This window comes from Apaloderma vittatum, unplaced genomic scaffold, assembly GCF_000703405.1.
Source record: "Apaloderma vittatum isolate BGI_N311 unplaced genomic scaffold, ASM70340v1 scaffold4509, whole genome shotgun sequence".
Classification (NCBI taxonomy): domain Eukaryota; kingdom Metazoa; phylum Chordata; class Aves; order Trogoniformes; family Trogonidae; genus Apaloderma; species Apaloderma vittatum.
Genome location: NW_009736805.1, coordinates 27,927 through 53,851, shown reverse-complemented (window position 1 = coordinate 53,851; position 25,925 = coordinate 27,927). Strand labels below are relative to the sequence as shown.

At 39.5% G+C, this 25,925-nt stretch overlaps 1 protein-coding gene across 1 annotated transcript in view; it reads right to left on the bottom strand.

Moving 5' to 3' along the window:
* Window positions 1-25,925, bottom strand: part of KIAA1549 (KIAA1549 ortholog) — a gene marked incomplete at its 5' end in the record, with an annotated part of 55,162 nt that overhangs the window by 4,068 nt on the left and 25,169 nt on the right. The window contains 9 exons of the mRNA XM_009877100.1: window positions 2,495-2,649; window positions 4,495-4,640; window positions 8,457-8,509; window positions 9,514-9,747; window positions 11,341-11,485; window positions 12,657-12,880; window positions 14,578-14,783; window positions 20,063-20,187; window positions 23,537-23,739. Of these exons, the coding sequence (XP_009875402.1) occupies window positions 2,495-2,649; window positions 4,495-4,640; window positions 8,457-8,509; window positions 9,514-9,747; window positions 11,341-11,485; window positions 12,657-12,880; window positions 14,578-14,783; window positions 20,063-20,187; window positions 23,537-23,739 (1,491 nt within the window). The remainder of the gene's footprint in view (window positions 1-2,494; window positions 2,650-4,494; window positions 4,641-8,456; window positions 8,510-9,513; window positions 9,748-11,340; window positions 11,486-12,656; window positions 12,881-14,577; window positions 14,784-20,062; window positions 20,188-23,536; window positions 23,740-25,925) is intronic.

Below are 25,925 nucleotides of genomic sequence, written 5' to 3'. Positions count from 1 at the left end.
GATTAATTAAAAAAAAAGTCAACCTGAATTGAGGTGACATGTACCCATCTGAAATGGTGACTGAAGGTGCAAACTGTGGCCAAATCATAATGTATTAGGCCATGAATCTTTGAAAGTTGCACAGGTAACAGATGCCAAAACGAACTGTTTTCACAGCATCTCAGATAATGGGTTCATAACCAAATTTTCTGTAACGTTAGCAGCTTAAGTAATAAAAATATTAAGAAAATAACGGCTGAACATTTTCATGGGTTTGAGTCTGGTGGGATTTTTTTTGTAAAAGCCGGGGTAGACGTGCAAAACTTTGAGAGCCTCCCCCACCTCCACGTAGGAGTGGGACCTGCCTCTGGCCAGGGCCAGGCCAAGCAGCGCTTCTGCCATCAAGGTATTTAAGAGACGACCTCATTGTTCTCTCTCTTTTGGTTCCATCTAGTTTTGAGCTGTTCTGTCTTTAATGTTGAGGAGTTTTTCTGATGGAGGAGGGGGAGGTGAGAGGAGAACAAAGGAACTGAGAAGAAAGGGGGAAAAGAGTCCCAGAGGAGAAGGACAGGGAGAAGGCTGCAATGCAGGACCTTTCCCTGGAGCTCCGTGCTGGCTGAGATGGCAGGAAGGTGATTGCCTCCCAGTTGAGGGAATCGATGGTGGCGAGGACGTCCAAGATGCATCGGTATGTGCAGAGCCCCATATGAGAGCGGAGAGAGACTGTGCATCTGTGGGCGACACACTGGAAGTGAACCGTGGCTCTGAAGGAATCATGGGGAGGAAGAAGGTTGTCTCCTGTGAGGTGGACACCATGCAGCAAGGAGAGACTGCGAGGAGCCCTCTTTCTCAAGGAGGAGCTGCCATGGATAATAAGTAATTGCCAGATGGACCGCACCCTCCATTCCCTTGCTCTGATTTGGGGGGAAGGAGGTAGCTGCTAAGATGGGAGGGGTGGGGGAGGCGAAGTGTACTTAGGATCGGGTCATATTTATTGATGTATTCCTCTCACTATCCTACTTCGTAAATGGTGGTGGTGAATTAAACCCAGGTTTTTCTCTCCAAGTCACTCTGGTTCTTTACCCATCATCTTAAATGGTAGATTATTACCCTCCCTATCCTTAATCTCAAACCCTTGAGCCTTTTTAGCTGAATTTTTCTCCCTACACATCACTGTGGAAATGGGGGTGGGGAAACAAATGAGCTGGAGACCATGTTTTTTAGTCTCAGTCGGTTTGCACTTGTGGGAAAGATCTATAAAAGAAAAGTCATTTTCAGAAACGACAAATGATAAGAAGGGGCAATGAAAAGTAGCACAGAGGTGCCTTGGAAAATTGAACATGAGAGACACTAAGATTTCTTGTGCAAGTGCTCTTCTAGAATGTAAACTGAAATTATGATGTTCTTGCACTCAAATGTCACAGTTCCAAGAACATACAGGAAATTAAATTGGACAATAAATCTTTCAGCTTTGACAGTTATCTCTTTGAGTAGTATCAGTAGAGTTTGTCTTTAGCGTGTCCAGCTCTTAAAAGCTTTGTGATGCTCCTCTCTCAAGCTCATTTGGAATGGCGGCATTTCCTTTTTGCAAAACCATTTAGAGATTATGCAGTACTGCAAAGCACGTTCAAGTAGAGTGAACACATGCTGCCCTAAGTATGGAAAAGAAGGAGATCCTTCCTGCCTCCCTCGAAGAAGAAACCAGAAAAGCGGTAGTTTAAGCAAAGAAGCACAAAGTTGTCACTCTCAAGAGTACTACAATAAAACTGTCACAGGTCAGTCTGCTTCAGGATGCAAGTACATCAAACGTGGACTGGTAGCAGGCAACAGTATCTTTCCTGGAAAGACCATGTAATTTCTTAACCTCACATATCTGGCTGAATGAGAAACATCAGGCTCTAGAAGCACCACTGCCAAGAACATGAAATCACAATGGCTGCCTAGGCAACACTGCAAACATATTAATTTATCACATCCTGCCGACTGAGGTGAGGAAAAACTTGTGTAGAAACATCTCTACTGTTATGTGCAAGTATGTACTTTATCCCTTTGCCCTGACTCATGCTGTTGTGCACTGACACAGAAGACAAAAGAATATACCAATACAAAGTAGGACAGTAGTCTGGGACAATTTAGTTCAATGTTTTCTACTTACAATGATCTCAAAATACAGAGGCATATTTCAAAGAAGAAAATGGAAAGCAGTATCCACCTCTGCTGGAGCTCAAAAGCAGAACTGGGTGAACTGCAATTAATGGGTGAAGGCCTCAAGTGAGAGAAAAAAAAAAAAGGTTAGGGTAAAGAGAGAGAAAGCAGTTAGAGAGAAGCATAGGTGAAAGAATAGCAAGCAAAAGTTAGAAGAGCTAACAGGGGTTCGAAGAGCAAAGCAAAGAATGTCAGAGAAGCAACTGAAAGTATTCCAGGTGGAAAAAGTTCCAAACAATAATGCAGGAAAAAAAATACCCGAACATGTCACTACTTCAGAAACTATGCAAATGTGTAACACAGTACTCACTGCATCTCGCCTAGCACATTCATCCTCTCCACGGTACTGGGGCCACCCTGGCCCCCCCGGCTGGCCATGCCCTGCTCTGCCTGAGGGGATCTCCACTTGTTGACCTCCGATCCTGCTAGCAATTCCCACCTGAGTGAGGTGCTGTATCTGAGAACCTTAAAAGCAAATATTGTTTGTTCATCTTTATACACAGGCAAGTTTGTAGGGCAGACAAATGACAACATAAAACTTTGTTGGAAGCAGGAGATAAGAAGAAAGTAGAGCTCTGTTTCTGTGCAATTAATAAAAAAAACAGCAGAAAGAAGGCTGTCAGTGTAGAATAAAGACGGAAAAGTTATGTACATTTTGTGCGGTTCATTTGAGTGTGATGCTTTTCATTGCCACTGCACTGAAAGAAGAGTTTGAGATACACGCATCTCGGACATGGACTGCACTTATTTCCAAAAACATGCCAGCCCTTTCCAAACAGCGTTTACCGAAAGCCCTGGCAATGCTTTCATGTAAATTACTTAGCAGCAAAGAGAAGACGTTTGCTCCTGTGACACCCCTTATTTGCATCACACTAGCAAGACCCTAACTCTCCAGACTGCTTTCTATTCCATCTCCCAGAAGAATAAAATACATAACTATGCAAGAATATGGCTTTCTCAGCTTTACTTTGTGGTTAAATATTAAACGATGCTGTCATTGACTAATGAGAAGGTCAGAACACTTTGTGTCCCTTTTCAGCCTGAAAGCTAACCTCCTCCTTTCTCCTTTCCTTTCCCTCCCACTGCATGCAAGGATAGCCACGACCACTAACTGCAAGAGACATGTAACAACATGCCAGCTTTCCTTTTTCCTGAATTTCCTCCCATGGGGAAACATAATTATTTTTCTTATTAATATAACTTATTATTAATTAGAAATTAAACATATTTAATAAATCCACATATATTCAAGAGAAAATTGTGTGTGTGTGCACGTACAAAAAGGGAGGAAAAGACAAAAACAACAGTGTGATTTACATGATGGACAGTTAGGTCACTTTCATATTTTCCTGTCAAAAATACACAATATTTGACACATTTGATATTAGCATATAATAACGCTGAAGAACAGGAACTAATCATCTGAATTGCCTCCAGACTTTCAATACACATGAACATTTAGAGAACAGTGTGAATCAGATAATAAAATAATCATCATTAAACTTTAACAGTCACTACATCCCTGGCATTCCCACTCATTTAACGTTTACAGGGAGAGGATAGCAGCTATCAAAACCAGGACTCTGACATGAGTATATGATCATATTTCTGGTCTTTTTCAACTCCTCAGGAAGAAATAATTTTTCTGGGAGAAAATTAACTGTGACATTTGCGTAAGAATAGAATCTTTTAGTCTTAGAATCAGTATTTGCTTCTTAATTGCCATGTGATGTTAGAATCTTATTTGTGATAGCATGGATGAGTGCTATATAAATCCTCTCACAACCAAATCAGGGAAGGTGATTTCACGTGGGACAGCAGCAATAGATAATATCATCAGAAGGTAAAAGATCCTGCTTTTATGCATACATTTCTAGGAAGAGAAATGAGAAATAAAGATGCAGAAAAGTATTTAGAAAGTTTACTGTTTAGCAAGCTGATTTGGGATGTAGCAGTTAGCTCACTTAGTACAAAAGAAATAGTCAGCAGTGGAAAGTTAGCATATGCTGTACACTAAAACAATTACGTAATTTTCCATTCTTAGAGAATAGGGTTTTTTTGAAAATACGCTGTGTCACAATGAATGCTTGAAAGATCCTAAAAAGTTGGCAAAGCACTGCCTTCTTTTGCAAGGTCCTATAGACGTAAAATTAACCTCAATTTGAAACCACTTTTTTTTTGGTGGTGAAGACAAGGACCACGTTTCAGGCGTAGTAGCTTAAGGAGAATGTTGTCTTAACGGTGACCTCAGTGTAAGAGCAGATACAGAAAGGCATCAGCTATTCTAGTGCATATTCAACTGAAGTGTACCTGCAGTGCTTCCAACTGGCCGTGGCCGTGCCACTGATGGCATTTCCTCTGAGTACATCCCTCTGGAGGAATATTGAACCTCAGGTGGCTGCTGGTCTGGGTGCATTAACTCTGCAGGTTGAAGAAAACCTGGCCCAAAGTTCTGTCTGTGGAAAAGTAAGGACTCAGGATTACAATAAGTGAATTGTCTAATTAGAAACAGTAATACAGGTATACCTCATATAACAATTCTTTGTGATGCCTTTTAATGTAACCTTAAATGTTAAAGAAAAAAAAACTACATCTGAGGAATATATTCCTCCTTCATGACCTGCATTGCACAAGAACAGGAGTTAGAAACTCTAAAAAAACTTCACACAAGTGTTTTTCACATGTTGCAGTTTCCTCAATGTAGTAAAAAATGCAGTAAAAAAAAAAAATCTTGTTTTCCCTTCCCCTTGGGGAAAAAAGCACCTTCAATGGAAAAAAAAAAATAGAAAAATAAGACTTCAGTAGTGATGTAGCTGCTTACCTCAGCAACAATCTGACTTTCTCTCAAGAGTTTCTGGGCACACAGCTCTGGTCTAAATCTAACCATACAAACTGCATTACATGCATATTTCATGAACACTTATTACTGCATCACGCATTCTGACCATTTTTCAGGAAATTTTCAAAACTTTGCTCTTTAAGATTCATCAATACTCAAAGATGTAATTAGCAAATATGAAGAGATGCAATGTATACTAGCATTAAAATGTTTCCTATAATTCAGGCTGGCACTAACAGTCATTGTTGTTATATACTTACTAAAAAGAGTTAAAACCAGAAACTGTTATAAATCTATCTCCATTAATTGTGCCGAGGTAATGGGAATTGTAAAAGAAACCAATTCATTCATTCACAGAGCACGAGTAGAGAAGGAGACGGAAATGCTGCTTGTCCTATGCTTTCTATTAACATACCTTAACCCTGTCATGGACATATTATATTTTAAAAGAGTGATGGCAGCTGAGTTTTCAAGGATTATTCATTCCTGTCAGTATGGTGGAGGTGTGGATTCAGGTGCTTAGGTTACTAGGCTAGTCTCTCTCAGACTCCGGTATGACCAAAGAGACAGACACGCTCCTCAACAGGTATTTGAAGCAAAACATTAGGTTCACTAAATCACCTTCTGCAGGAGCCGCTCACTTCCTTTATAGGAAGCAAAGCGAGATAAACATCCGAAATCAGGCACATGAAGTCACACAGTGAGGATTAGGGACAAGTTTTACCTCCTACTCCAACTGCATCTAAGCCCTTCTTAGCTATGGACTTAAACTTGTCCCACTCCTCAAGACGTCTGTTTTACATCCTTTTGTTTTACAAGAAAGTCCCATGACTGCATCGAATTCAAACTACTCTTGGTTTGTGCTTTATTTGGAAAATTAATCACCTCTGTATGACTGTCCGATAACAAGGACAGTTGCCATAATAATAAACAGCCTAATAAAGCCAAATAAGAGCCTAATAAAGCACAAACAAGTAATGTAAATTCAAGTACTAACTACTTGGCACACACTATGAAATGGAGGACATTTAAGGGGTTCAAGCTGCACCAATTTCATTGGGGAAGTACTAGAATTTCCCCAGCTCCCTTGCACACAATCCCACCTGTCCACTGAGCAGCTCCAGAGGAAACTATTTCCAACCAGACTTTCAAGCTAGTTAAAATAAATGCTTGAATGGGTAGGTAATGTTTAACATATCACTTCTGTTATGTTACGCACTGTAACCAGTAAAGGATGTGATCATCTGGCCCTTTTATGCCTGCAGTGCTGAGCTGCAATCTTGTAGCTGATAAATTACTACAGTTTTTTGATCGTTGTCTAAAGAAAATATTTTCTCGACATTACTGCAAATACATTATTTTTGTGCCAATTTTTCAGAAGACAAGTACAGCCTTTATTGCTGATGGGTTTTTACTTTAAAGGACCATGTTTAATATCACATCATCCTCTCTTCTCAGTCTTCTTTATAACAGACAGATACAGCTACTCTTCAAAGTCAACAGAACAATGGAAGAGTATAAAACTGGGATACAGCTCTGAATCTCTATCATAACAGGCTTTCTAGTGCTCCTTCCTATTTCTGGACTGAGATCCAGCCTTCAATTTAATTTTGCATATTCAAAAAAATTATTAATTGCCAGTTATTTAATTAAGTGTGGAGATACCAAGGCAAAAAAAAAATTTTTTACACCATTAATTCACTATAGCTAAGTATCTCTGTTGCATGATGCAATATTCATTTTCTGGTAAAAGGTGTTTGTGCACCTTTATGTTTGCTAGCTGTTATGTGACCTAGGTCTTTTACATATAAGTTTTTTTTTATCCAGGTTGGTTCCACCCCATTAAAGATGCTGACTGTATTTGTACAGAGAAGGGAACAGTACGGTCACCCAACTATTATTCCATGCATTGGATATTTAAGCCAATGGACTATGACATCGATACACGCCACCTAATCATACTGACCTCAGGTTATTTTTCTTTCCAGTAATTGGTGTGCTGTTTCTATTAATTTGTTTATCATTATCTTCTGCATTTGAACATAACTCCCAGTCCACAATCATGACAACTCCTTCCTTGTTTTCTGTTGACAAAGCTTTAGGAAACCTTTTATTTTAAGGAAAACTTAAAGGAATTGTTCCTGTTAAGGCCAATGACCTTGCAGACTGTTAACTTAATCTGCTGGCACTAGCAGAGCCAGCATTTGAACTCTTAATAGAGCCAGCATTTGAACTACTAAAAATGATGCCATTAATTTGTAACTTAAAGAAATCCAGAGTGCCTATGCCAAAGGTTGATAAACTTTTGAAGAAAAAAATATGTCGCAAAGACAGGACTTTACTCAGGTGTATTAACACAGATTATGACACTTTCATGATTAATTTATCATGTTTTTTCCTGAATATGTGACAGACCAACAATGGTAAAATCCTCGATAACATACAATTAGTTATGCTTTGTGTTGGCAGTCTCAAAACTCATAACCGTGAAGGTAATGTGAATTATGAAAAATACACCGTGTGCCTTTTCATGTATGCTCCACTCACACTGAAACTGCCACCTTCAGCCAACACCTAAGTCAGTAAAAGTGTTTAGAAACCCCTCCCTTTTCTAGTTGGTCCTTTCAAAGGGACCATTTCACCATCATGTTTCCAAGCCAGTGAAGACTCTAAGCGAAGTCTAATGAATGACACAGATACCAGGGGGACTTATCTCACATGGTGAGCCGTGAGAAGCTAATAAGAGAGCAGCACGAGTCCACCACTTTACCTTGGCTGCAGCAGCATGGAGAGGATGAGGCAAGTCTGACCACAGTGGGCAACATGACGCAAGTGTCCAACTTCATGTGTAGTTAAAACACCAAAGGTGAGCAGTAGCCTGGACCAGTGTTTTCTTATCTTTACATGACTCTCCCACAGCAAGGCCAGCAGAAAAAGGAAAACTTACTCTTCCGCTCTGAAATTTATAATAGGCCTGGAAGGCAGGCTTTCTCTGTGAGGGTCATCACGCTCTGTAATTTGTTCTCAACTTCGTTAAAAATAGGATGAATCTGTTAGTCATCTGAAAGCTTTTGCAACTGTTGCCCTGAGGCTACAGAAACAAGATGAAAGCAAGAATATTGGGAGAATTACATGCATCTGAGCAACTGTTTCAGGCCCTCTAAAAGCCGAAACTCAGTGGTTTACTCAGTCTTTGGCAGGATATCTCTATAGCCAAGGGGCTAGAAACACATTTCTTTCAAATGGAAGCTTGGATTCCACACAGAATGACTCTGTCATTCATGCCACATAAATAAATTCCACAGGTTGGATCTGGACTCCTGTTACTTCTCATTTATACAGTACTTTGCATAAGAATATATCAGTGCCAGTAAGAACTCTGGAGGAATTGCAAGGAAATTAATAAATGATAATTCCATCACTGAAAAGCTACCTTGGTAGGAGACCTGGTGCTGTTGGCGGAGTCATTCCGAATTCCACGTATCTCTGTCAGAAGAATGAAAAAAACCCCCAAATTAAAATCAAAATGCATACCCTGGGAAGTCCACTATCAGCCTTTTCAGTGATGAATGGCAGAGCTCACTAGGCCTGTATGTGTGACTTGATTACAACCATAAGAGCTTAGTTTTACAAACCCAGAACTACAAGATGATCTGGGAATCACTACTACAGTGGGGGAGCACTCTCTCCTGTCTGATCAGTCTTAACTTAAAACCCTTTCAAAACCAGTTTCTTTCACTTGTGGAAGATCAAGGGCTTCTCCAATGTCTGCTTAGCTTAAAACTTCCAGCAAACCAAGCTTTGCATTTGGAAATCTCTTTGTACCTCAGCAGCATCAGACTGCAGCAGAGACACCACGGTTCTCAGACTCAACAGTCCAATGGCGTTATGAAACTTGTACTGAATTATTGTGCAACTCGAGATGATCTAGAAGATTACCTGTGTGTCTTAGTACTCCATAAAATGCAAGAAATGAGACACAGAAATACTGCCTCCCTATTCCTCACCTCCTGAAAGCACTTGGATATGCTGCTGAAAAATATGACCTAAGACTAATCATTCTTTTTTTATTGTCAAAATATTCACCGGCATGTACATTTTAAAAAAAAGAAGTGAAGTCTAACTCTTGGACATAGTAAGACTTATCTGTGAAGGATCATAACTGAGAAGAACAACAACGATATCCTGAAGAAGAACTCCTGTCTTCTCCTGTGGTTGGGATAGGAAAAGAATTGAGTTCACCACCTTGTGACAGTGATTTCTGAATTCTCCTCATTCTAGAGACTGTTCCACATTTGTACTAAGTCCTGACAGCAAGGGCATGACAACAGTGACCAGGGCTCAACTGGTGCTACCTACCTAGCCAGAAAAGCCTTTTAAATTGCATCACTCACATTAAATGGGTTGTTTACTGCCTGAGTTGGACCATAAGGTGATCCCCACTGGGTGCATGTGGTTCCCCTCCCTGCTCGAGCAGGAGTGTTGTTTACCGGCTGTCCTGCAGAGACCCCGGGAGGCGTGATGGCTGTGGAATTGGCTGCTTGGCTGCTGGGAGCCACCAGTGCAAAAGCATCATCCAGCAGCGAGTGCATGGTTTGTCGAGCCTCTTCAATGGATGGCTGCGGTGGGACGTACTGTGAGACTGGGTGGGAAGGCAAACCAGGGAACTTCCCCAAATCAGCTGATGATGATGTCTGAGGTTCAGGAGGCAAGTCTGGGTCAGACTGGAGGGAAATGGAAAAAAGGTGAAGGGCAGCCACAGAGAAGAACTAACCAGCCAGAAGCCAAGCCTTTGTTGGCCTTAACTCTAAGCTATATTTTCTTTGCCAGAAGCACAATGAGATAAATGGCACAAGTGCTGGTGCTGGACAAAACCTACCCCTTACCCTCCCCACATCTGCATGCACATACATAACACCAGCTGTTGAAATACTTCATCCAGTGTGATCTGAAAGACTCTGATCTTGGACAAGGCAGTGGAGCTTTGTGCAGAAGTTACTCAGCTATAACAGAAATCTCATGGTTTGCAAGCACATAATGAAGTCATGGAAGTCATGCAGAGAGTGTTTAAAACCACCTAGAAAAATACAATCAGCTCTGTCTACATCTTTGACTTCTCTGAAGCTTTTGCAGTTCTGAGAAATTAAGATAGTCTTTAGTTTACAACTGACCACCATCAGCAGTAATATTAAACAATTATTTCCTCCTAGAAAAACACACAAGAGGAACTGCTTCACAGCAGCAATACCCAAGGCACATATCACAACTACTGCCTGGGAACTTACCACATGGGCTTGCTGCTCATCAGTAACAGGAAATTAAACGATCTTTGCAGCAGCAGACTTGATATTAAGGCTTATTCTTACCACTGCATGCAGACTGCAAAATCAGTCGTCAAGATGCAAAAGCCTCTCCTTCCTCAGGAACTTATCATTCTGAGTACTATCTCACTACAGATGCCAAAGGGGCTGAGCTTGCTGTGTGACATGTCTTAATTAAACAGCTTCAGACGATAATTCATTCTTCTGCAGCATGACATTAAAATCACCACACTCTTGTATGGAGGCACAGGGAAACCACAGAAATCGACGCTGTACTCGCCTGACTGTATATGCAGCTAATGGTAAAATACTTAAAATTATTAAACCATCTTTCAAGATGAAAACTGTCTGTAGTTTTCCAATACTGGCACTAAGCTTAGGAAAATCTGCTTAGAAGTAGTTAAAGATGCCCAAATACAGTTTGTGACATGGATATGATTGAATGGAAGCATTCTCCAGTGTCTTTGCCTTTTTCAGACAGGAAGCAAAACTATTTTCAAGACACTGCGCTAGAATCATTTCAAGTTACTGCAGTATAAAGACATGTTTCTCTTTCATTAATAATTAATTCCAACATCTTAAAGATGAGAAAATTTCTCATAAAAGGAACTGAGTCTTCCACTCTGTGAGAGCAAAGGATGAAATTTTCTGTAACATATGACTATACAACATCCAGCAAATTGGACTAGAGTAAAACTATGTTCAAGATATCGCAGAACATGCCAAGCACACTTTCATGTGCATAATACAGTGGCATTAATGAAAACAAGGTTTCGGTTCTTGGCCTCTTTACTATCAAGGAATATTTGGCAGAAATCTGCTGCTTAGCACTGACAAACTGCCAAAGAAATCCTTTGTTTCATGTTCATTTAAATGCTAACCACATGTGACTGGAACTAGCCATGTAGACTATAGTTGGAAGGCCAGAAACTCCCCAATGTCACAACTGTCATTACAATTATCAGAACATTCCTGTCATTCAAGAGACATACATACAATATATGCAGAATTATTGACTCCTGGAGGCCTTTTGTATGTCCCATCACTGTCAGTTGTGATTAACCTGTCCTTTTCTGCATCAATAGGACTTCCATTTATCTGATGTCGCCGGCGCTGCTTGGGAGAACGTTTTGCACGAGAACTTAGCAGGAAGAAAACAAAAAGCAGAGAGAGAGATATCAAAAAAACAAACAAACAAACAAAAAAAGGTAATGACATTTCTTTTTGCAATTTTTATTTCTTTTTGCAATTTTTCTTCTCATTCCACTCAAGGTTGAACTCCTCTGCTCATTCCCTCCAAGCCATCCTTGCCTCAAGCCCTACTACTCTTTTCCCTGTTTTTCAAGCCAGTCCCGTTAGTCAGCCTCAAATCTTTCTCCTCGAGCTTCTCCCAACAATACGTTCATTATGAGCTCTCCAAACTGCCCCATCCCGCCCTCAAATTCTTCCGAGTGCCACCTCCCTTCGACATTTATCTTTCAAAGTTGTCTGTGCTTCAGTCCTGCACCACTGCCTCTCCAGACCCCCCAGACCAATGCCTGACACACTTGCAGGACACACCACACTGCCAACAAGGTTTTGTGCTTGGCACATTGGGCTTAACCCTACCAGGCAAACCAGCTGAGGAATCCAGGTAGCTGGACAAAAGCTACTTCCGATCACTGTGGAAGCAGTGACAGGGTACCAGTGCTCTGGGAACAAAGTGTCAGTATTCATAAGCCCTAAATAGAGCCCAGGGAAGACTTCTGCTGGAAACACAAGGCCAAGAAGGTAGATCTGTGAGGCTGACAAATGTGAGTCATTACCCAGAGGGGAAAACCATATCTCATTGATTTGCAAATTTGCCTTTAAAATTCAGAATCTTCATGCTTTTTAAGTTGTTCACGGGTTTCCTTATTTTGCATGTTTCCCCATCTTTCTGAAAATATTACTTCTTGCAGCTTATAATTTCTGTATCGTTTTTAGTGCTTATATTTCAAGTTTGATCCCTCTATACCATAAAAGATTTTTTAAAACGAATGCAAGCAAATACTAAATTGTTTTAAGACAGTTTTCATACATTTGGGTTTATTTATCAAGAGCTCACTACTGAGAACTTTTAAAGGAATAATCTGAAAACAAAAACATACTGGTAAATACCAAAATAAATAAAAACGTTTACAACAACCCAAACCTTTTCACCTAGATAACTCAAATTCAACTAGTGATCAAAATGCTTTTAAGCTCTGAGAGTTCCAAAGTTCCAAATTTTGATGTACTTTGGACACTGACTCAAAAAGAGAATTGTGGTTTTCCATTTTTGAAATCCCTACCTCTTTCTGGGCTCTATGAAGACAGTAGGCACACTGCCTCCAGGGTCCAAGATCTTGTCAATCTGCATCTGTGCCTTGCGATATATTCTGTGCTGTTCTTTGGAGTCAACCACCACCACATCATCCACCACCGGAAATTCATAGTGCCCTTTGCGCTTGGCACGAAGACGAATCTTATTGCGGTGATGCTCAATCTCAGATTTATGCCTCAGGGCTGTTTGTATCTTAAAGAAGAGGGGGGAAAAAAGTCAATCGCATTTTTCATCTCTAATTTTTGCAAACAGAACTTTTTGCTGCTCTTCTGTAAACCTCTCCTCCTCCCCTCCTTGACTGCCCCTACTTCCCTCCTCCATCAAATCTCTGAAGGAATAAAATAAGTCATGCAATTTGTAAACACGCTTTGGTTCTTGGATATTTTGCAGTATTCCCTTCGTCTCCTCAGGCAGATGTACTATTATACACAACAGAATTCCCTGCACAGCAGGTACAATTAGAGACACATGGCAGTTTGTTAACAAAAGGCAGGAGGAACACAACAAACTCCTGTTGTCTTCCAGAAGTGACATTGCTCTGAAAAAACCAAGACTAATCAGTATAGGTTATATCTACCTTTTCTTATTAAACAGAGATACATTTGATCTACAGTGTTGAAGTCCATCACCCATTCCCTTTAATGACCTTCGTCACATAAGAAGCAAGAACTTAAATGTTAATTGAGCTCGTAACTCGGTGCCTCTGCTGAGCACGAGAAGCCACCATAAGCTATGCAGAAACGTAGCAGCAATACAAGGGCCCAGGTTCCTAGATGAACATGGTGTGATCAGCTCTATGTCTTCTTGCAGGCTGAGTTTTCATGCCTTTTTTTCAAATTCCCATGATCTGGGGAAAACTATCTTACCACCACACTTTTAACTCCTGGCCATTGGGACTCACTGAAATTATTCTTATCAATGGAAAACAGTTGGGCACCAGATCAAGTATGCTCTGCCTGCGCTGGACTAATTCTAGAACACATCTGCAGCAGTGAATTAGAAACAAAATAACGTGATTTTTGTGTCTTCTTTCATGAAAATCCCCCAAAAGCATAAAAAGGACACGAACCAGACTTACTCTTTAAATTTATACTTATGTTGCCTGCGCGGATAATCAGATTTCTGTTTTGTGGCCTCTCTTGCCTATGTATGCTAGATATATGTATTTACCTCTCTTCCATAAGGTACTCAGAAACACAGTATCTTAACACAGTTAAAGGTTCCAGTAAACTTCCACTCAAAATAAAGAGAAGATACCATCTTACACCAAGTACAAAACCAGGATGCAGTCTGTGGTACTGTCAGACAGTGCACAATGTGGTTTTACAGTGTATACCTTTCCTTTTAATGCCCCAGGTCTGCTCATATTCTGCTTACAGTAACCTGAGCCTCAGAGAAAGCAGGAAGTTTCTGTATGTTTACCGTCAGATAAACACATCCAACGTTGGAAGCAATAAATGTGCAGCAAATTCACAACCCAGAATGTCTTGAGATAATGTGTTTGTACAACCCACATCCTGAGCTGCTGAAAAGTCAAAAGAACAGTGTAGAATGAAAAACAAGGGGGCCCAGACATTCCAATTCTCACATATCAATTAACACAACTCTCGTAAGTCACATCCTGATAACTAGCAAAAGGATGGTAACACAAGGTACCCTGACTATCAAATTTGTTCCTCTCTCTGTGTTTAAGTTTTGATTCAGGTGTCTCTTAAAAATAGATCAGATTATCTCTCTGGATGGAAACAAGATTACTCCTGCGGCTTGTCAAAATTCAGCTTCTCAGGAACTAACAAGGAACCCCTGATAACAAGAAACTGGATACTTTTCACTTTCCTCTTGGCTGGGCTTACAGTCCTTCACAAACCCTCAAAGCACTTTGAAAATACCTCTTTATTAATTTTGTTGGTCTCTGCTACTCGATCAGAAAGTACTGAGTTCTGAACAGGAGGTGCTGCCATCGGTTGCATAGCAATTAGCTGGATCTTGCTCGGGACCCTTCTGCTGGCATCTGAGGAACGTGACATCCTATCCACATGTTCGAAGATAGAGGCTGAGGAGTGCTGCTCGTTTCCACTGCTGGTCTGCGGAGGTCCTAAATCACCAGAACAAATACAGAGTAAAGTAGTGCTGCTAGGGTTACCTCAGTCAAATGTTAAGCTCTACAGATGTTGTACTACAAGACTACGCCATGATTCCCATCTGTGTCTAATTTGCCCTATAGGCCTTCCAGCTGATTCATATTTAGCATACAACAAGTTTAACCAGTGGTTTGCAAATTATAAACATTTTCCTATTATGTTTCCAGAATGTGAGCTGTCATTCTTTATTTCTGTAAATCAAGCTCTTGGCATTTGCAAATCCCCAAAATCTCAATCTACTTTTCTCCATAAAAAGTTGTTCAAGTACATACATGGTTCCTCTTATCAGTACTTAAGGGCATGTAAACTCCTCAGAGGTTCAGAGAGCAATAAAATAGGAGTGATATATTTATATGAACCAACCAAGAAACCCCTTAGAAATCCACACAAAACACAAAGAATTTTACAGATATTTTACAAATTAAAGTTTTTAAAGCACTGTTTTCTTCTCTGTGACAGGATGAACAATTAACACAGTAATAATCAAGCTGCACAAATATTTCCCTGTTGTAATTTGTTTAGGAACTCAAATACAATCAGTAAAAGACATAATGGAAACCAATATACATGAAAGTTGCCACCCTGGTCCTGTCAGCAGTTAATCCCTTCAAGACAAATGGGTCAACTCCCTCAAAAGACTTGAAATCTTTAGGATCACTCCAGTGGTTTGCAGTTAAGAACATACCTAAGTATTTTTTACTGAAGCTAGGCCTACAACAGGAACAGTTATATGGAAAAACTACTGAAGACTTGCAAAATATCTTTTGTCTTTTCCACATGGTAACACCAGAAATTCTCAAACTGGTTTTCACCATGAAATATAAGCAGTAAGAGATTGAGATTCTCGAGCTTTCTTACGGAGCAACACGACAGAGGGATGTAGTCCCACATCTTTGCACAGACTTCTGGTAATAGGCTAAGGTTCTCAGATTCAAATCAGAAGTAGAATCTGATTTGATTCCAATACAGAATCAATTCTTGATCAACCTAACAGACAAGAAAACAGCTACTGCTCTGATCCATTTGCAATACATGTTGGTTATGAAGTATATGGATCAGAAGAGGAGCAAATGCTATCTGTTGTAGATGACAGCAGGTGACTTGCTCCTTGTACCACAAAAAGGGAGCAGGAGAGGGAAGGAATGGTACAGTTTATTATATTCACAGTAAAATACTTTTGGGCTGGAAAGCAATATGGCAACAAGTTGAGCAAAATTCTTATTTTTGTTATTTCTCAAACCTGATCAATGCACTGTCAAAATTTACACGTTTATAAATGTTATGCATCATTTATAAATATGACTTTCCTATATAAGTATCCTTATAAAGAAGGCAAACAGTTCAATTCAATATCTTTGTAAAACACAGACCCTAAAGGAAATGTATCTATCTTTTCTGTAACTATTTATATGATTTTTACCACATCTTCTTCACAGCCCCATCTCCATGCATTTCTTAGAAGCATGCAAGCATTGCCTCTCAGAGAGTGGCACATAAATCCCTCAGAGTGATCCTGTATCACAACTGAAATCTGAACTTTTGCATCCATCTTTCCCATTTTCCCCTTTACACTACTATTTTTTTCCAACCTTTCCAGTATAACAGCAGCTATCAAAGCTCACTGACCTCCAACATAAAAATATAAGATAATTTTCACATTACGTAGTTACCAATGTCCACTATACTGAATTATGCTGAGCATTCACTCTGAATCTTAACAATTTCATCAATAACCTTTTTTTTTTTGCACACCTAAACAAGTGCTTGGAAGAGGCCTCTTAACTGAAACCCTTCTTAAACTCATTTTGTAAAACATCAAAAGTCCCACTGTTAAATTCCAGTAAGGCTCTACAGTAACGTCATATGTTACTCTCTTTTGCAAAAACACGCACAACGTCCTCCCTCCCTAAGCTGCATTTGACCTTTACATTCTATCTGTGTGCACATACTGAATGTGTCTATCAATACAAACCAAGATGGAAGTATAGTAAGGTAGATACGAAAGCCAGGGACTGGACAGTGCTGTACACATACAAGAAATGGAGAAATGGTTTCAAACTCAACACATGAATCAGCAGCTTTAGAAATTTTGATAGAGTGAATAAGAACAGTTTCTCATATGGAAGTTCTTATATTACACTATTGTCCATGGTTAGAAAAATCTTCCTTACAAAGCTATCAGATGGCGCTATATGAATTAAATTTTGACTTCAGACTAGACAGCTGGTGCTGAAAAATAATGGAAAGAAATTAATACCCAAATACTGGGCAGAACATGTTTAAACAAACAGTCCATATAGGTCACATGTCAGGATCAATGTTTATCACTGTTCCCTGGGTTGAAACTACTATATTAACTGAAACATCAGGAAAATAAGCTGTTCTGCAGGAAGCTCTGATTTCATATAAAACCCAATATAGTTGAAGAAAGAGGAAGGCTATTGCTTCCTCTTGAAATAAAAACACGACATAAACTGATCAAGGTGCATAAAGTCAATCCACAATCAGGTAAAGTCAACAGGAATCTTCCACTGATCCATCAGTATTTGAATCATGCCAGAGTATGCAGTTTCAGATAAATTTCACACAGTTTCTTTGTATCCTGGTAAATTATGTCTCTAGAACGCAGCTGATGACTCCTATTACTTACTTGTACAAACCCAACAAGAGAATGCATCAGAGCCAGCCTTATATCCATCCTTCTCTACTATTATAAGACGCAAACTGCTATCAGAGGACTCAGTCCTTAATTTATCACTGGATATGGTATGCATTATCAAAGACACTGTCAGCTTTCTCCTGCCCCATCTTTGCTATGTCTCAGTCCTGACCAGCAAAACCCTAGTTCATTAGAAAATATTTGTGCTTCTTTGCAGGTAGGTTGGTTTGTCTCAGGCTTCTAGTATAGACAGTAATTCTAACAATGTCTCTAACTTGTTTATACAAAGCCAGTTTCAGGACCAACAGCTGCCTCAGTTTAGCTTCTTTCACAGTAATGTTTTCCATGATTTGAAAGAATTGGGAGGAAATTAGAAAAACATGCCTAAATTGGATGACTATAATTTGTATTCCTGAGATTTTTTTGTATTTCAATAGCTCGAAAGCAATTTTGCTTTTTAGACTCAGAAGACAAATCTTTCCATCCTTAAGATATAATTGCACTACCCCAGCAACTCTATATTCATATTTGTACTAAACTACCAGCTCTAGTTACTTACCCACTCTGTTTGCTCCTGACAACATAAAGAAAAAAGAAGAGACAACACAATAATTATTACGAATAGTTCAGCTGGAATGGCAACTAACAAAAAACCCCAAACAACTTCAAAACAGTAAGATGATTGCATTTACTTCTGAATAAAATGCATGAACTTGGATCAAACTGCCAAGCCTCAGCTGCACAAAAAGGGAGATGAATCTGCCATTTAACAGAGAGCTCTTTGCAGAGAGCGCCTCCAATTCTGAATGCTAAAAATAGTCCCTATGATTACCAAACTAGAGGCACTAAGTGCTGAAAAAAAGTATATTTGAACTAGTAAGGGCATGACAGGTAAAAAGGACATATTTTACATAATATCCTTGCTGCCTTTGTCAGATGCTTTAGGTGCAGCAATACCTAAGACTTTCACATCAAATGAAAAACCCTCACACCAAAAGGAAAAACCTTACATGGAAATTTTAAGCCAGATGGAAAATCAAGAGACAAAAATTGGATTTCCTGGGTAAGAAGCAGGAGAGCACTAAATCAGGGCAAGAGAATTGAAGTCAGATAGGTTAGAGCAACTCATAAACCATCCTGAGATGAGCTCTGTCATAGCTTAATTTTTTCCTATGTATTTACTTGGGTATGACCTCTGGTCCTTAGAGCAAACCTAAGACACTGAAAACATATAAAGCATCAGTACAGTACCTTCTTTTTGTAAACTACATAAAGTATATATAGCATCCACTGCCTGCTGTGTTGTTAGAAAGTATAACTTCTTACTCACATTAGAGGATTCTGTGCTTTGTTTTCTTACGTGTTCGTTAAAAAGGAAAGCTTGCTCCACTATCCTTGCTCTTTCAGGAGCAGTCCACATTATGGAAGTTTCAGAGTCACACATTACTCAACTTGTGGTTCAGCCACCCAAGAGCTAGCCATTTATATAAACTATCTTACATACTCCTCGATCTTATTTCTTCAACCTAAGTAAAACCTGAAGGTTGTCTGCTATGATCTGAATTTCCCTGGCACTACATTCCTCAGCAGTTGTCTTTCCATCTCACTGGTATTTCAGGGAGTACGTGGGAAAACATTCAAAATACCAATGAGTGCTCACAATGTGGTCACTATTTTTTATTTCTCAGTTTCTGTTGCTGTCAAGGCCATGTGTATTAAGAACAGATGGGGATATCACAAACTCCTTTACCAGATATTCAGTATCAGAGCTTTCTTTAGGAAGACTAAGATCTGGTAGCTAAAACCTCAAGCAAGGAGGCAAGCCATCTAAACTCAAAAGGCTCTCAAGAAACACACTCACTGTTTGTGTTGGCACGGGTAACCATTCACTTTTAAATGGGAAAAGAATTTAAAAGAATGATAAGTGTTTTATCAACTTTTCAGTGAGGAAAGAAAAAACTCTTAGGGTGCCTCCAAAACAAGACAAGTGGTGGCACTTTAACTGGAAGATGGTTCTTTATGAAAAAGAATCACTGTTATTGATGTATTACCACAGGAATTTCACCTTTCTAAAGCACAATTATGAAGCCATTTTAATGTCTGAATTAGAATTTCTTTATAAATTTTTTATTTCTCTGGTCTCCTTTTCTTAATCTCACTTTTTTGTAGTTACAGGCACATACCTATGCTTCATCAAGGCCTGCTGTGATCTCTACTGCCCATGTAACTGTCTGCAAGATCACTGCCATGAGAGCCACAACCAGGCCTAAATGGAAAGAGGTTTGCCAGAGGTGTGTGGGAGAGAAAAGGAGGGAAGATTAATTCCTGCTAAGCCATTAGTTTCAAAAGCTTGCTGGAATGAAAGGAATGTGTAGATCTTCAGTATCAACGGAAGAAATTAAATGAAAATGGAAGAAATTAAACCAAAAAGGAGAGGAAGAAAATTCTCCGTGACACAAACCAGAAAAAATTGCAGCCAAAGATGAGTTTAGAAAAGTTACTGTGCTAGATTAACTCTTCAACCTGAGTAAAACACTGCTAGTGCACACAAGAAAAGTGAAAAAAGCTACAAACCCTTCTTCACTGCTCTGCGTGGCTTGCCCTCGTTTGCAACAGTCGATGGTCTTGCAGTTTCCTCTCCTGTCTCCCTTCCGCTGGATTGTTCACTTGCTGTGGAGTCAGCATCTGATGGTGAAACTCTGCCACAAACATTAAAAAACAAACAAACCAATACATAACAGTAGTTTGCAATGGGGCACAGTTCTCACTCAAAAAGAATCCTGTGTCAAAGTATCTTGTGAAGACTGTTAATGTTTTCCTCTGTTTATAAGTAAATTTGTAATAAATTATCATAGTTATTCGTTGCCATAATGCTACTGTTGCCGCATGTGAAAACTGACTGCAACAGGATTCACATGTGACAAGATTATTAACTAATCCTTCCTTTAAAATACACTTCAAGAAGAAACTCCGCAGTCATGAGTAGCAGTTTACTTTTCAGATAGAAAAGCATTTTATCATAAGAAACTCGTACAGGCAATTAGTTTAATATCTAGACGTGCTAACTTGGTGTTCTTTTGCTAACACTACAAGTTCACGTTTTCCTGACTAGTTAAACGTAGGGCCATTCAGAAATGCTACTTTTATGTATTTATCCCATGCAGTCATGAGATTTTACAAAACAATTATTACCTACAAATTAGAACTCCATAATTTTTGTGGGCAACTACAGAAAAATACAAAGAAACACTGCGACCTTCCCCAACAGAATACTTCAGCTGTAAAAATATTCAGATAGCATAAAACCAGGAAAAATATAGGGCATACGCTACCGCCCAGCTGACACCAAAGCCTGTCTTTTCACATGGGGTCAGCCTCTATGATAGTGTCTCTAGTGACCATCCTATCTTGCGAACACTCATATTTTATTCCCGCAGGGAGTTAATTACTAAAAGTGTGCACGTGCCTGTGCATTAACCTTGTTAACAGCGTGAGTTTTGCTTGGGATAGATGGGTATCCGAACTAGTTACTGAGGCTCTTGGCCAAACAACAAGCTGCCTACAGAACACAGACTAAGATAATTGCGCCCAGCCAGACAACTCCATTGGAAGTTAAACCTACTCCTTGCAGCAGCTCTTGCTCACAATTCAACTCCCCTTTTTCTCCTCTCTGAACAATGTTAATTGAACACTGTTAATTGAACTCTGTCTTTCATTCTTTTCTACAGGACTGAAGTACTAATAAGTTGCAACCCTAATAAAAAAAAAATATAATTAGCAAGGAGAAGGGAAAATAGTTCTCAATGAGCTTACAGATCTGCACTGTTCCATCTTTTCCTCTTTTCTAAGGTGAAGAAGGTGGGCAGAGCTATCGCCTCCATCACCTTTGTCTTGGTTCAGAGTACAAGGCTGGAGTTCTGTTCACAGATCTGCTACTGACTTTGTTTTTTTTTTTCATTGTGCTTTGTATTCCTTCATACTCTTCCCTCAGTCTATCTAAATTATCATTAAGTAAATTATAGGAACCTAAAGAGTGCTGAGTCACCATCAGTCTTTCGTTCTAAGTGCGGAGGAACATGCAACTGTATCCTCTCAAGCCAAAACAAGTCCAGCCCTCAGCTGGAGCCTAGAGATGCCACACTGTCTGAACTCAGCTGTTTTAATTTCTTGTTGTTTTTTACAGATACAGAACCAGTACACCACTACATTTCCTGGCATGCAACATACAATCCTGAAATGCACTGTGATGAACTGAGTTCTGTATTTCCTCACAAAACAGAAAACAGCTAAAACCAACATAACACACTATGCTATCATTTCACATTTCAACTTCTGCCTCAGGGAATAAATGCTTTAAAACTCAAGCTGACGTGGGCATGTCAGCATGTTAGGGAGATGATAGCAACATCTCCACAGTTAAGCCTAAAGGGAGATTTGCTCTTAAGGGAGGATGAGGGAGAGGAGGAAAATTCTCTTTTGAAAACATTCTGAAGTGTTTAATTTAAAGATGTTATTAAAAAAAAAAAAGCATCTTTGTTCCAAATTTGATCAATGATTCATTACTGTCTTCAGGGTATGCATTAAAATGCTGGCTTCTGAAAATTTTTCCTGCTTCATTTTCTGAATTATTGTAGATGAAATACAGTAACAGCTAAATTTCCTTCTCATAATTACATGCATATGAATAAAGTTACCTTTCCCTCCCCATAAATATCATCTCTGTCTTAGACTGCTTTTGAACTTTTCAAAAAGAAACACAGAAATGGTTGTTATTCTGATTTATATTAACTTGTTTTAATTTATTTAAGCCACACCAAAAAAGAGTTAGCTAGTTTTTCTTCCATTATTTTCCGATTTCGCCCACCTTCCACTGTAGCATTGGTAGTTTAGTACTTGCAAGGCCCACAGAGAGTTAGGAAGACAGGCTCAGCATCTGGGAAGGTGGGAACTGAGCTGTATAAAGCGCATGTGGGAAAGGTGAAGCAAGAATCTTAAGCCAACTGAGGCTTTGGAGGAAGAATTCCTCCAAATTCCTTGCTCCTCAGCAGAGGAGCAAGCTGTGTTACAGAGACCTGCAGCTCAGGAATAACCACCAGCAGTTTCTTTCTAAGCTTGTTCCACTCTGTCCTCAGTTGTATTTTTTTTTTCTCCCACCATGCAACAGCACATAGTTAAAAGCACAGGAGATGCAGAGCTGAAGACAAAGGAGCACAAAAATATGAGGGGGAGATAGAGGGAGAAGAATCACTGGAAACTGGAACACAGAGGGGTCTGCAATGAGGAGTTGTTTGTGACTAATCATAGGCTCTCCTCAGGGCTTTAGTTTTTTCCCCACATCACCCTTCCACTTATCCTTTTTTCTTTTTTTTTTTTTTTTTAATGCACAGATCCTTCTTTACTGCATGTCTCTGTTACAGGGCCTGTCTTACAAACACAATCCTTTCCAGCCACACACATTCAGATAATTTGATTATTGGAAAAGATTAGGAAATAACTGCTGAAGGTTGACAGGCACTTCTCCACTTGCACAGCTGTAAATTATCACTTCTTTGACTGATAAAAGTTGGTTTACTATGAGAGCAACCAGATAATGATAAATAAAACCACTTACGCATCTTCTCTCAATTTTGGAGATACTGCTTGTTTCTGGAAGTTCCAACTTATCATCCATTTATTGATAACTATTAATATAATTGAAACATGCTGGTATTTGTCAATAATTTTCATTTATTTTTAACCATCCATTGCCTTAGTAGCTAGATATCATTACAAAGAGAATCCATCAGAAAACATACACTTGGTGTTTCCACTAAACAAGCAATGACTCTTCTTAACTACGTATGTTGCTTTTAAGAGAAAAATGGCCACTAAATTCTCACAACCTTGTACTAATGAGTAGCAAGGCATAACTCTGACAATCCACTAGAAAACACAAGTTCTAGGGCTCTGAAATGGTTCTTCCAACAAAAATTGCTCTAAAGATACAGTATTTGCCAGGCATTAATAAACTGTCATCTACTACAATCGGTTTTATCTCTGTGAACTGACCTTCCTCGGTGTCGAACGGTCTTTGAAGGTTTTGAGGAAGTCTTGGATTTGGGGCTCGGCACATCTCCATTTTCAGATGGGGTAGTATCCTTAATAGGTCCTGGTAAAGGAGCTGGCTCATGGATAATCAGGACATCGTCTTTATTGTGCTGGCCTAGGTGCTGCTTAGCAAAATCAAAGCCTTTCACACTGGGAGCTTGTAGCTGTGAGAGAAGAACAAGACAAAAACCAGGAATCTTGAGTGACAGTGAGTACAAAGGATTTGATTGAGATCTGCAAACAATGGCAACTAGGAGGATGATCAGGCTTCGGTAGTCTCAAGAATGAACGTGAAAGCTACAGGGAAAAGAAAAATAAACCCCCCACAATTCTGTAATCTTACTTCAGTTTATGTTACACAGTTTAAAACTCCAAATCAACAAATGTACCTAAAAAGCCAGCCTTCTGTTGCTGCTACATCTTTTTCCAGCTATTTCTTAGACTTAGTCATCGTGTGAAGAGCTTCTTATGTAGTTGTGGGTGCAAAGACCATAGACATCTGTGTACTAACTAAAATGCTTACTGCTGCGAGGTCATCTCTCCATTTCTTTCCATCAAAATGAGTGAAGTGAGTTTAAATAATTTTTACAGTGTGATTTATGATCTTCCTCATTTTGAGCTCCCCAAATCTGCAGGAGTCTGGAAGACCTTGTACAAACACCTAGTTCATCTGATGAAAGACAAACATTCTGCAGATTTGCATTAGAGGGCAGCCTGCAATGATTTTTCAGCCAGCATGGATGCCTCCAGAAAATAACTGAAAATCTAGCCCATAGGAATTTCATACTGAATAGACAGAAAAATGTATAAAAGGCTTTGGACTTCAGAGAAATTAGATACTTATCCTAGAGATCACATTAAGGGATTATGGATTCAATGGATGTCTCGCATGAGAAAGACAGAGAACTGGGCCTTTCATTTTCATAACTGTAAGTATAAAAAAAGCTAATCTCACCTTGTCAATGACTTGATTCAGACTTAATTTAATCAAACCTCCACATTTCATGCTCTCCTGCTGGTTTTTTTTGGGCTTTGGAGTAATTAGAAAATCTGGAGAACTAATCAAGACAAAGGTTTTCTTCAAGACCTGCGCAATTTTATGTAGTTTAGAAGTTGAAAGTAGAAAGAAACGTTGACAATTCCAGTTTTCAACATGCACACACATACACCCAGTGCACAGCACAAGCACAAAACCCTCTGTGTGTTCCTAGAGCTGATTTCCTGCAAAGCGAAGCATGTGTTGGAGTGCGTTTATGGGTGCGTCAGGTTCCAGATGTTTAAATGAGCCCCCTTTCATAAAGCTTGGCATGCCAACATAGCGAACTACAAACAGACTCGTCTGATACCCTGCCAAAGATAAGCTTGCCTAAGGAATATTCTGAAACAATCTCTTCAAAATATTTTCTCAGTAAGCAAACATTTTCCAAATGGTTCTTAGAAAGGGTGTCCTAGTAGAGCAAACTGCCTATTTAGACCAGTAGATGGCAATAAAAGCTCTCCTGTAAAATTCAACTTAATGAGTGAGGTTCTGAAGTTCACTTCTCACAAAATGAGTATGCATATTAACAGAACAGATCTGGATCTATTCCACTTAATTTTTCTTGGGCTTTACAACAGTCCCTTTAATTGAGCATTATGGGTGATGCTATTACTGAATTTATGTAAATGACTGTAATCAGTGATTCAAAAAGGCACTGTTGAGCTAGATCAGGTGAAGATGTAACTGTTTCTCTATGTTGTAAGCCATAGCCATTGAGTAAACTCTTTCTGAAACTTCTCCCCACTTTTAGATTTGAAGCACTGTCTTCAGGAACTTGCTTGCTTAAAAAACCACGACTAAACTACATGTTCCCCCCCCCCCCCAAATAATTTGGAGGAAGAACTTTTCACTTCTGCTGTCAGAATTGCCTGCAGAATTTTGTTACAAAACCATAAATTCAGTTCTTCCATTGAAACCCTCTTGCTCTTTCCCACCCTCCAAGATTGCCAGCTTGCAGCTTAGTTACCTCACCTCTCCACCTCTGATCTGTTTGACATTATGTCTATGCTCTTTGAAGACACACCTGTGTGCAACAACCATCCGTTGAACCGCCTTCAGCAAGTTTCCCTTCTTCTAAACATTTCATATTCCACCCTCGTGCCTATATAGCCAAACTGCTGATCCCTGATGATCACTGCCTCTATTTCACTACATTCCCCTCCATTGTCTTCAGTCACCTTTGCTCCAAAGATCATCAGAGTCTTCACCATGTGCTGGACACAATCCTTTCTCAAAAAAACTGGTGATGCTCTACCCTTTCCTAAGCACCCTTGACTTGACCTGCAAAATTACTACTGATTCTTGAACAGT